Source organism: Coenobita brevimanus, chromosome 76, assembly GCF_032717465.1.
Source record: "Coenobita brevimanus isolate Jiangsu-jjx chromosome 76, ASM3271746v2, whole genome shotgun sequence".
Lineage (NCBI taxonomy): Eukaryota > Metazoa > Arthropoda > Malacostraca > Decapoda > Coenobitidae > Coenobita > Coenobita brevimanus.
This window is the reverse complement of record NC_137029.1, coordinates 24,652,500-24,664,716: the sequence shown is the minus strand read 5'-3', so window position 1 is coordinate 24,664,716 and position 12,217 is coordinate 24,652,500. Positions and strand designations below refer to the sequence as shown.

Here is a 12,217-nt window from a genome sequence, read left to right as displayed (position 1 = left end):
TTTAGTGAAATAGTTAATAAAGACTATACTCAGCTCGAAAAATCTCTCCTGTCAACGAAATCGTAAAATGGCATCCTCAGTCTGAAGGAGTCAACCACTGATCTCTATAATATATGGATGATTCCTACTACAAAGGCCGAAAATGACGGCAATCCCCGCCATATTGCACACCACCAAAACAATAATATTACAGCATTTCGACTCCAGCAAAGTAAAATTGTGCGCACGTATCATGACTAAGATTGAAAAAGCAGTGATTACAAGTTAACGAGTAAACTATAAATGACACTCTCATCTGCTACAAAATACTGGGAAAGTAAAGAATATACACCTCATTTACAGCAGTGATTCTCAACCTTTCCCGGTCAGTGGCCCCCCAGTTAAAATACGATAACTAAGGTACTATGGCCCCACTTACGTCGCTGAAGAAACAAAGCAACATCGCTGGAACATTAGGCCTACAAGTACAGTACATACCGGTACGATACTTGATGGGTGGCTGAAAACAAACTTAATATGCGCACGTAAGGAACACCCAGAGAGTCAACTGAAAACTCACTGGTCTGGTTATTACTGCATTTTTTACTAACAGGACTATCAGTGGCTGACACACCAACAGCACAGAGGAGCAAATCTACGTGGAACCGATTACGCTCTTTTAATCGTATACTCAACAGATTGGAAAACTACACTTTGCTGAGACTGACAAAACCAACAAAAAAAACACAGTCAACCAGCTGATGGGTAGCATCCTACTCACCCAAAACTCCGATAAAGCTACTCTCTTCGAATATCTTAAGCAAATGAGTCATTTGGAAGTTGCAGGAATTCAACTCCGCTGCCTCCGACATACTTGCAGACGGCTGACAGCAACCGATTCTCATTCTGTACATATTCTGCCAGAAAAATGATTATACAATCCTATCACAAGTGACTCTTGATACCCAACTCAAGATTACCCCATGGTTCCTCTGAGATACAGTGGCCATCCACTGGGTCATGGGCAGAATGGGAGCCACTGATTGGTCAGCGAAACTTGACTCATACAATGTGTGTCTGAGGTCAATATTGGCCCAACAGGGTGTTATACACGTCCATAAAGGCACACTATAAATCCAACAGTAATCACTGGGTAAGGTACTAGCACAGTATGGTACTTGCTATTTTTATTCGGATTTACGTGCAAACAGCAAAACAGACAGTTCATTACTGTTAATGGAAAACATAACACGTACCAGCACCAGTATGCACAGTTCTTTTCATCCTATAATAATCCAACTAGTTTTAAGAGATGAAAAATCCCAGTTATAGTGTAATTATTGGACAGATCATTTCAAGCTTTCTAAAACCTTTATTGCTATCTTAGACTACTGCAGGGTTACTATCAAGGATGCTAAGCATACTGACTTCACATACCCTTACAAAAATTTGCTTCAGTGTAACCATGATTCATTATGAACATGCACTAATGCTATCACTATCACTTTTAATAATATACAGCTTCAGCATGCATTTGAAGTTACTGAATCTTATGTCGCTAATAGGCTCATGCCAGGAGTCATACTATCCAGTAGTTACCTGTCATGTTAACCCTGATAAATAGGCTACATTAACTTCTTTAGTCCGACAGGCCTTTTTTTTTTTTTTTAACCCATTTGCGCCCAGTGCCCTCAGTATTGGACGGAACTGGATGTTTTCAAAAGTTAATGAACAAGGGAACCCCGGGGCAGCGGCCTATGAGCATCGCGACTATAAGCCTCACACAGGAACCCTGGGAGCTAATGTGTAAGTTCAGTAAAAATCACCTAGCATAAGCAAAAACAGAATAGCAAGTTCTCAGGCTGAAGGAGTTAATTTAACCTTGCCTACCACTACTGCACTCGCCACAGCTAAATGAATCAACTTCAGTTAGGATAGCATAAAATTATAATAAAATTCCTAGAAACTCCTTGCTATTGCCAATCTTCTTGTATAACTATGTTCTCGTGTTAAACACCATGGACGCCTACTAATAGTCTGACCAAAGCCGAGCCAAAAGTAGAAAAAAAAAAAAGTTCTAACATACTGTAGACTATGACTAACTAACTGGTAAATACTGAGAACCTGCAGATTAAACAAAGCCCCAGTAACAAAGTAAGTTATTTATCTTACCCATTCAGTGATATCAGGCTAATATTACTTGCACCCAATAATTATTAATGACCGTGATTCCTCCCCGGATGCAAATAATGCTGTACGTAGCCTATACTGCGTAAGCACTTACTAATGAAAAATTACCGTGTGGTGTTGGGTGCTGAAATGGTTTAAAAAGTATATAATTAACTCCCCCACAAACTCTCTGACAAGCTTAATAAAATCACAAAAATAAAGGAAAGGGTCTGAAAGCTTAATTAATCCCTTCAATCCAAGGCTAATTTTTTTTATTCTACCTTCAGACGATGTTATTCAGCGTACGATGACAAAAAAGCTTGTGAATGGGTTTAGAAGACTAACATCATCACTACAAATGGTCTCTTGGAAGTATAACAAAACCGTCTGGAGGTAACAGAAATAACTAAAACATATTACCATAGTATGGCTTGATTTTGGTTGTGCGTCTGGCAGTGCGGATCGGTGCTAAGGTCCAAATTCTCGCCCAATGAAGAGAATTATATCTCCTGTTTTGTCTCTTTAGCCTTAATATTCTTTTTTAACGCTTTACAACGCTCTGATGTCGATAAGAACAATATAAAATAAATACTAACGTGCCACGTGGTGATTAAAAGTGGTAAGGAGGAGGTGCCATGAAGCCTCCTTAGCCGACGTAATTACGATTCCAAAACACAAGGCAAGAATTATACCACAACCACTGCCAAAATAAATACAAAACGCTTGAAGCAACGATACAAGCGTAGTATATTACAGGCGTAGCATATTACAGAGGAGGACGAATGCGGCTAGATGGCTATGACTGAAAATTAAAGGGCTTCAGTCACGGACGTAAGGAACATGAATGGATTTAAAGAGACGCTGAACCAAGGAACTAGTGAGTGAACGCAGGCTTCAGGGTATTTTTGGAATAATCAACAGCTTCTACCGTCTACACTTACCATTTGGCATGCAGGGAATACTGAAGATTGCCTGGGTGACACTCAATTCCCAGTTCTGACAATAAGAATCGCCAAACACTTCGGAATAACACAGCATCAACAACACACATTACCCACACGACGTCCATCTTTGTCACTATTGCCATATCAGTAAGTTAGCCACTACCAATTCTTTATAGATTACGCTACACGAAATATAGGCAAAAATAGGTCAATGGATGAGTCATGAGCAAGTATCAATCTGGAATGCATTAGCAAGAAGTAAAAGTGCAGATAAACTCAAAATTTGTTAGAAATAACGAAAACAATTTCTGCGGGTCTTCCCACACCGATATAACGTTAATCGAGTGAACACATTTTTACTTTTAAGATTTTCGCTGTCTAGGCACGATTAACAATTTGTCTATTGTATGACTGCTCATGATAATACTATTATACGACGTTATGGGCAGCTATTTAGCATTATATATACATTAAGCTGCAAAATAATAACCAACAACTACGATTCCAGAGGTGTCTGGTAACGTTTCCTTAGCTTTGTTCCGACAATCGGTGATGCCACCTCGCATTGACAACAAAAACATCAGTCATTTAAAAACTCCAAATCTTCATCATTTCCTTCATTTCGCCTGCTAGTACTGCGCTCAAATTACATAAAATTGTCTAGCGTTATCTAAAATACGTGTGGCATAACTAAAATACGTGTACATACTACGGAGCGCTTGATGTTGATAAAGCATAACGTAGTTACACAAAAATTAGCGGTTAGCGCTGAAATTAATACTGCTCGGACGATTTTTACCACCTGCAAGCAATTTCTGCGACTACCAGACTCGCAGGAAGGCGGATTACAGCTTAGGATTACAGGTCTAGGAACCTAGCGGCCGAACAGCTGGTAATCCTGGTCACCAATATAATTACAAAGACAAACAAAGAATGACAAGGGAAGTATGCATTTGCTAACTGCATGTTGTGGCTTCCCTATATATTACAACACAACTAAAGATATCTTAACACTACGGCTCCCCCTCAACTGAATGTACTGTAGGTTAATGCGAACATAAGTCAAGCCTCGCTCTGTCACAAACTTCCAAACACACACTAGCCTATGTAAGAATATATTGTAAACCTAGGTGAACTGATAAACTGTCTGGGCATTAAGCGAAATAAGATACTAACTGCATAAACATGGTAGTGTTTGTATTGCTATGGTTTCTAAAAGTAAATGAGTAAAACGATTTGGATCAATTACAGTGTCGTATTCCAGGTGGCTTTGGAGATTTCGTAACGCCTCTTCCTTAGCGATTAATTCTGCACACTTCACCTCAGCATCCTCTTCTGCAAAAATGAATCACCGACAAGAAAGTAGCTACAAAATCTCCGACGCCAAGCAGAGTTACGGAATTTAAATACAGCTTTTAATTCTCGACACAGTTCGCAAAATGACACAAAAAGATGTTACTGATCTTTATGCAGAAATGAAATAGTAAGGAAGAGGTGCTATAAAGGGTGTTAAGCTGATGAGAATACGGACCCTTGTATTGTGCAACGTATGAGGCCCCATTCAATATCATGAGTTTTATTATTATTATAATTATAATTATCTTGCTACTAGAAGAAGTGTCTCTCTCTCCCTCTCTCGTTCGAAAAATCTCCCAAGTTGAGCGGCTGGGGGAGAAATCGTACTGAAAGGGTAAACACCACTCCGATGACGTATTTTATATTGTAATACATCTAACACCAGACCGTTTCTTTCAGCTTTACAGAGACTTCCAAGGAGTTACATAAAGCCTTCCTTAACCCCTTCGCTACTGGAGAGCTGTTCCAAGTTAAATAAAATCGTCTGGCGGTAAGAATTTAAAAAAAATCAAAATCGAAATAAAGATGTTAATAATGATCCATAATTGCAATGCTGAAAGAGAGAGAGAGAGAGAGAGAGAGAGAGAGAGAGAGAGAGAGATTCCATAAACAATAGGGTGAACGCTCCCACCCTTATCTATCTATTTACCTGTTTTCCACACATTCCCTCACCCATTTCCACAACCCAGCGCTACCTCTCTAATCCAGACCTTAAATTGGGTTACTATAAGAAGAATGATTTGCCACAGTGTTAACAATCAGTATACAAGATATATTTATTAACAATCAGTACACAAGATACACTGCAATTTTTGTGTGAAGAAATGCTGCAGTATTTGTATGGAAGCAGAACTATCACGGAGGAAACTGATGATAAAAATTGGAAGATGTAATTCCCGAACATTAAAACTGTGTTCATTTTTAGAGACCAGTTTCAGGCCGAGAATGTTCTATCGTCATCTCTCTCTCTCTCTCTCTCTCTCTCTCTCTCTCTCTCTCTCTCTCTCTCCCCACACAATCAGCTTTCAGAAAGTGACCCTGCAGTAGTACAGACTGCCATATCATTAACGGGAGGAAAATTAACCTGACCCAATTAGAGGCGACTGTTAAGATGAGAGTCTACGTACAAGTTGGATGGCTCGGAGTGCTTTCCCATCCCCCTTACTCATTTACAACTCGTTCCCAACCTAACCAGGAGTCTATCTGTCCTCTTCCAACCCCTCCCAACTCGTCCCCTTACTCCTCTCAGTCGTCCCATGCATCCCCAATCCCTGTGCAAATCCCCCAAGTCGTCCTCATATTTCCCCACCTCCCCGGCTGGTATTCCTGCAGTTCCGGCACATTCCTATGCATCGTCACGTCCTAACTCGTCCCTCTGCATCCACAAATCCCTCCATCATCCTCACTTGTCCTCTACTTTCACATCCATTTTCTCATCTTCCAGCAGTTTTTCTTCCTCATTTACTCCTTCTGCTTTCCCACTTGCTCTCTACCTTCCCAGCTCGTCCTCCTGCACCCCATCCTCCCCTACTCGTCCACCGTCCGATTAAGTGTCCATCCCTAACTCTCCTTCTTCGTCCTCTGTTCATCCAATACGTATTCATTCCCTCCTCTACAGATTTTCCCCATTTCGTCTTCCATTCGTCCTCTTAAATATATAACTCCCCCACTCGTTCCCTTATTACCCACTGCCTAACTCGCTCCTTACAACCCCACCTCCCCTACTCGCCCTGAACTCGTCCACCAACCTGGGGAAGTATTCATTTCTTCTGCACCAAATCTTCTATCCCCAGCTCCAATACTCGTCCCCTTGCATCCTCTACTCACCATCCTACTCGTTCCTTCCAATCCTTAATTCGTCCTCTTGCCTTCTCAATCATTTCCTCATCCCTCAAACTCGTCCTTATGCTTCCTCACCTCCCCAGCTCACCCCTTTCTATTCCTAACTCATCCGTTGCACACCAGACTATGTGCCCATTCCTTCTGCTCTGTTCTTTTCTCAGTTACTCTCACTTTCCCATTAGTTTCTACCTCTCCAGCTCGTCCTCCTACACCTTCAACTCGTCTTCTTGCATTTCTATCTCTCCTGCTCGTCCCCTGCTCGTCCCTCTACGTCCCCTACTCGTCCGCAAAACACGTGGGCAAATGTCTATCTCTTCAGTGCTTTGGGGTCCATTACACGTTCACCTGTTTTTCCCACATCTGTAACTTCCCTATTCGGTCTAATTCTCCTACTCGTCCCTAACTCGTCCCCAACTCTCTGATCACCCCAACTCGTCCCCAACTCTCCTACAACACCCCAACTCTCCTTCCCACTCCCAACTCGTCCACAACTTTCTAATCACCCCCAACTCGTCCCCAACTCTCCTTCCCACCCCCAACTCGCGCCCAGCTCGTCCACAACTCTCATCACCCCAACTCTCCTACTTACACCCCAACTCTCCTTCCAACCCCCAACTCGTCCACAACTCTTTAATCACCTCAACTAATCCCCAACTCGTTCCCAACTCTCCTACTCCCCCCAACTCTCCCATTCATCCCCAACTCTCCTACTCCCCCCAACTCTCCCATTCATCCCCAACTCTCCTACTCACTCCAACTCGTCCACAACTCTCTAATTACCCCATCTCGTCCCCAACTTGTCCACAACTCTCTAATTACCCCATCTCGTCCCCAACTTGTCCACAACTCTCTAATTACCCCATCTCGTCCCCAACTTGTCCACAACTCTCTAATTACCCCATCTCGTCCCCAACTTGTCCACAACTCTCTAATCACCTCCAACTCGTCCACAACTCTCCTTCCCACCCCCTAATTCTTCCCCAACTCGTTCCCAACTCTCGTACTCATCCCCAACTCGTCCCCAACTCTCCTACTCGCCTCCAACTCATCCTCAACTCTCCTACTCGTCCCCAACCCGTCCTCAACTCTCGTACTCGTCCCCAGCTCCCCTACTCACCCCCAGCTCGTTCGGCACCCACCTGAGCAAGTGTCCATCTCTCCTGCGCATAGGGTTCCATGGCGAGTCTTCGTAGCGGTAACCTGTCTTCTTGATGAGCGGCGCGCAGGAGCAGGAGAGCTTGTTGCCCATCTTGCCTGGAGCTCCACCGGCCCGCCTCCTCTACCTACCTGCCTCCCTCAGTGCCGTCTGCTCCCCGCCATCACTACGCACCACCGACACCTACCGCAGCACCATCTCTGAGGGCGGAGAGAGAGGAGGAGGTTAAAACAGGGTACCATTTAGCATCAGAATGAACCATGTAATACCACACAGAGGACCATTTCATATCGGAACCAAATAATACCACATAATACAAGAAAATTATGGGTTGAAAGAAGGAACCATGTAATACCACACAGACGACCATTTAATACCGGAAGGAACCAAATAATACCACACAATACCGGAAAATTATAGGTTGAAAAATGGAACCATTCAATACAGAAGGACCCCTATAAAACCAGTGTTAAATCAAGGAACCACTTAACACCAGATTAAACCATGTAATACCAAAAAGAAGTTAAAATAAGGAACCATATAACACCAGAATAAACCATGTAATACCAGGAAGAGGTTTATACAAGGAACCATTTAACACTAGGATTAATTTTAATACCAGTCACACCATCACTACACTGGCGTACCTCAACACCATCTCTGATCCAGGGTGGGGGTGGGAACTGTAGGTTAAGGAGGAAGAGAAAAGATGATGGTGATGATGATGATGATGATGATTATTATTATTATTATTATGCATATCTCCAACACAAGGGGGAGAGAGGCAGAGTTTTAACTGAACGGAATAAAAAAAAAAAAGTATTACGGCATCATATTTAACATTATATGCAACGGAGTAACATCTAACACATGACAATAATCAAATACATCATCATCATCATCATCATCATTACCATCACCATCATCACTATCGTCATCATTATCATCATTACCATCACCGCCACCACCACCACCACCATCATCATCATCATTATCATCATCATCATCATCATCATCATCACCATCATCATCATCATCACCATCATCATCATCGTCTCCGCGGCAGGATGGGTGAGAGTCGATGTTGATGAGGTAGAGGAAGCATTGTTATAATCAACTTGAATGTCACCATCAATCAACACTATCACCACTACACTGCCACCCACCACCGCTCCACCATCTTTGCCGCAGCGGGAAAGAGAGAGAGAGAGAGAGAGAGAGAGGCTAGTTAGTGGCAGGAATCATCATCAACAACAACTCCATAAATATACATCATCATCATCATCATCATCCTGTCTAAAAGTATAAGGGCATAACAAGATATACTACCTCGCTACAATTACATATTTTCAATTCTCCTCCTCTCGCCAAACAATGGTACAAAGATTACAAGAACATGTAGTAATAAGGGGGTTAGTGAAGGCTGCATGTAATCCCTTCAGTTCATTATATGCTCTCCTGGACTGAATAGAATAGTCCGGAGAGAGCAAGAATGGAGTAATAAAGACGTCCTCGAAGTGAAGGGGAGAATTAAACAGGGACAGTGAAGAAGAAGGCTCTCTCACCCAGCCCACTAAACCCTCCAGCCGAAGCCAACAAGACAAAAGTTAGCGGGAACACCATGCAGTAATGAAAAACTGACATGGATTTGGACAGGACAGGACTAAAGGGAAAAAGTGTATACTGTACAATAGAAATACGGTATATGTGTTAGTTCCGTTTGTGAAATTGCCAAGTTACAGATCTGCACAATTCATAGCTAACCCATTCATGAGGTGGGTAAATTTGCTGCCCAGTTCATGATAAAAACAAAATGAATCTCGCTTCATGAATTGGACAAACTATATGATGGATAAAATTAACGATATATAAATTCTTTAAAATAAAATTTCTCAAATAATCCAGTCCTTAATCTAGTGAAAAAATTAATATAACTCTTACTGACTCAAAAGCTGCATAAATCAATCTACCATTCCTAAGGAGGCTTCTGTCTGTGCCTCGTCCCTGTACTCCACTCACGCCACTGATGCACTGCTGAGTAAGTGAACGTGGAGTGTTGTCCTACTGATTAGCCCGTGGTTTACATGTTTTCTTCTCCATGTCCAGCTTCAACGTAAAATCCATGAATAATGTTGCTCCCTTTGTCCTTAGTTGTCATGTATTTGCCATAATATTTAGCAACTGTATCTAATCCATCACGAGAAACACGTTACATCAGCTGGGAATGTGATACTTCTCCCTTGAAAGTTTTCCTCCTGTTTTCCGCATTTTAACACCTCATTAACTTTCACACTCAGCAAGCCACAAACCCCTGCAACCATCTACTTTCATGTTACCTTTACCATCATTATAGCAACACACACAAACATGGCCCAGCGTTGTACTTCGGTGGCAGAGTGACAGCTGACGGAGGGGCTGTGGCGCCTCCTGTCATGTGATGCTGGTTAATCCAAAGCGGTGTTGTGTGTGTGCATTCAGGTGTATCTCAGTGTGTTTATAAAAGTACGTCGCCTATATGAACGTGTATAATATATATGTATAAGCGTGTCCCCATGTACCAGGTTGTGTATGTGTGCACTTGCATGTATGTATGCATGCATGTATGTATGTATACTCTTAGGTATGCGTTTATTTTATGCAAGGAAGAAGGAACCAAAGGCCAGGAGCCCACTATAGTAGCCGCAGCGAGAAATGAACGCTGTGGTGGGGCAGCCGGGATGACCTGGGATTCCTTCACTGTAGCCATATCCACATGTCACCGACCATCGGCCACCGCTGCAGCCCCGCTCCATGATCCTTACCCTGTGTCTCTGGCTTTCTCTTTCTCTCTCGGTTTCTATATAAACTGGTGTATTTCCGAAACTAATTATGAAATTATTATGACTTGTTCCACACCACCTTTGAGGTAAAAATCAAGGAGAGTTTTCTGTATAAAGGTTTCCCCCCCCTCCTAAATGTGGCATATGAGCGGGGGAGTGCGGCCTTGCCGATACCTCCGCCTGACCTATAATTATACACTCGCCAGAACTGACCTGCCCTCAGACAAGGGGGGGGGAAACTTTATACAGAAAACTCTCCTTGATTTTTACCTCAGTGGTGGTGTGGAACAAAAGTCATAATAATTTCATAATTAGTTTCGGAAATACAGCAGTTTATATAGAAACCGAGAGAGAAAGAGAAAGCAAGAGACACAGGGTAAGGATCATGGAGCGGGGCTGCAGCGGTGGCCGATGGTCGGTGACATCCTACCTCTATGGTCGGTGACATGTGGATATGGCTACAGTGGGGGAATCCCCGGATGACCGGCTGCCCCACCACAGCGTTCATTTCTCGCTGCGGCTACTTATAATTGTTCCCTTCAAGAAAAAACAAAAACAAGATAACAGACAGCCAAATTAAAGATCCGATCATTTCGAGATGCTTGGACACAGCGTTTGAAAGACTGGAGATCACAGGCAGTATGAAATACAGACAGAGGGAGACAGTTCCAGAATTGACCTACTGCATAAATGAGGGACTGGGAGTAACGGTTAACTCTTGCGTTAGAGAGTTGGACAGAAAAAGGATGAGAGTCTGGTGCTACGCGCCAGTTGTGGAGGTGGAGGGATGTAAGCAGACAGTTCAGAGAAGCATGTATGTATGTAGTGTATGTGTGTATGTATGCATGCATGTATGTCCGTATATACACATATATATATATATATATATATATATATATATATATATATATATATATATATATATATATATATATATCCGTATGTAAGAATGAATGCATGTGTGCGCGAGTGCATGTCAGTATGTTTATATACCGTATATATATATACCTGTGTGTGTGTGTGTGTGTGTGTGTGTGTGTGTGTAGGGATTAATGTCAGGGGAGGTGATGTGTGTCGTCAGAAGTGAACCGGCTTAGTATGACAACCCTCGCTTCCCCTCACCCCACCTACCCTCATCCCCCTCCCTCTCCCCTCACTTCATTCTAGTCATTTCCTCCCTTTCCGCTTTCCTCTCTCTCCCTTCACCCCCCCTCCTTTCCCTTCTCATCTCCCCCTCCCCTCCATCCCCTCCCCTCTTTTTAATCTCCCTCTCCCCTCTCTTCCCTCCTCAGTCGTTTTCCCCCTCACCCTGAACACCCTCTCTTATCCTCCCCCCTCTCACTTGGCCCCGCCCCTCACCTTGACTCTTTCCCTTTCCACACCATTCCTCCCCTCCCCTCTCCTCCCCTCCCCTCCCCTCATCCCCCACTCACACCTAACCTATCGCCCTCTCCCCTCTCTCCCCTCCCTCACCCCCTAACCTAGTCTCACTCCTCTCACCCTGACTCATCTCTATTCCCTTATCTCCATCGTCATCAACCATTACCTCTCTCTCTCTCTCTCTCTCTCTCTCTCTCCGCCCTTCCCTTCCCTTCCCCTCTTCGTTCCATTTCTTTTAATTACACCTAATTCTCACCCTATATACATTCAACCTCTTCAGCACGATAACCTTTTTCTCCCTTACTGCTCTTCTCCTTCCTTTACTATCCTTACTATCCTTGTCTTATCATTTTCAATCCAGAATCTTATTTTTTTCGCTTTATTCTTGCTGCCTCCAGACGATTTTATCCAGCTAAAAAAATCGTCTGGCAGTGAAGGATTTAATGAAGGAATCTTACCCCTCCTCTACGCTGAATAAAATCGTCTGAAACCAGGAAGAATAAAGAGGAAAAAATACACCATCGGGCTGAAGCGGCTCTCAAAAAACAGATACCACACTCACGGAATGGATC

The 12,217-nt window shown here is 43.0% G+C and overlaps 1 protein-coding gene across 2 annotated transcripts in view; it reads right to left on the bottom strand.

The window, feature by feature from the left end:
• Positions 1 to 12,217, bottom strand: part of sif (guanine nucleotide exchange factor still life) — a 945,217-nt gene that overhangs the window by 557,806 nt on the left and 375,194 nt on the right. For both annotated transcript variants that reach the window (XM_080278922.1, XM_080278921.1), the window contains exon 3: positions 7,430 to 7,646. In XM_080278922.1, coding sequence (XP_080135048.1) covers positions 7,430 to 7,539 — 110 coding nt within the window. In that variant the 5' untranslated portion in view covers positions 7,540 to 7,646. The remainder of the gene's footprint in view (positions 1 to 7,429; positions 7,647 to 12,217) is intronic.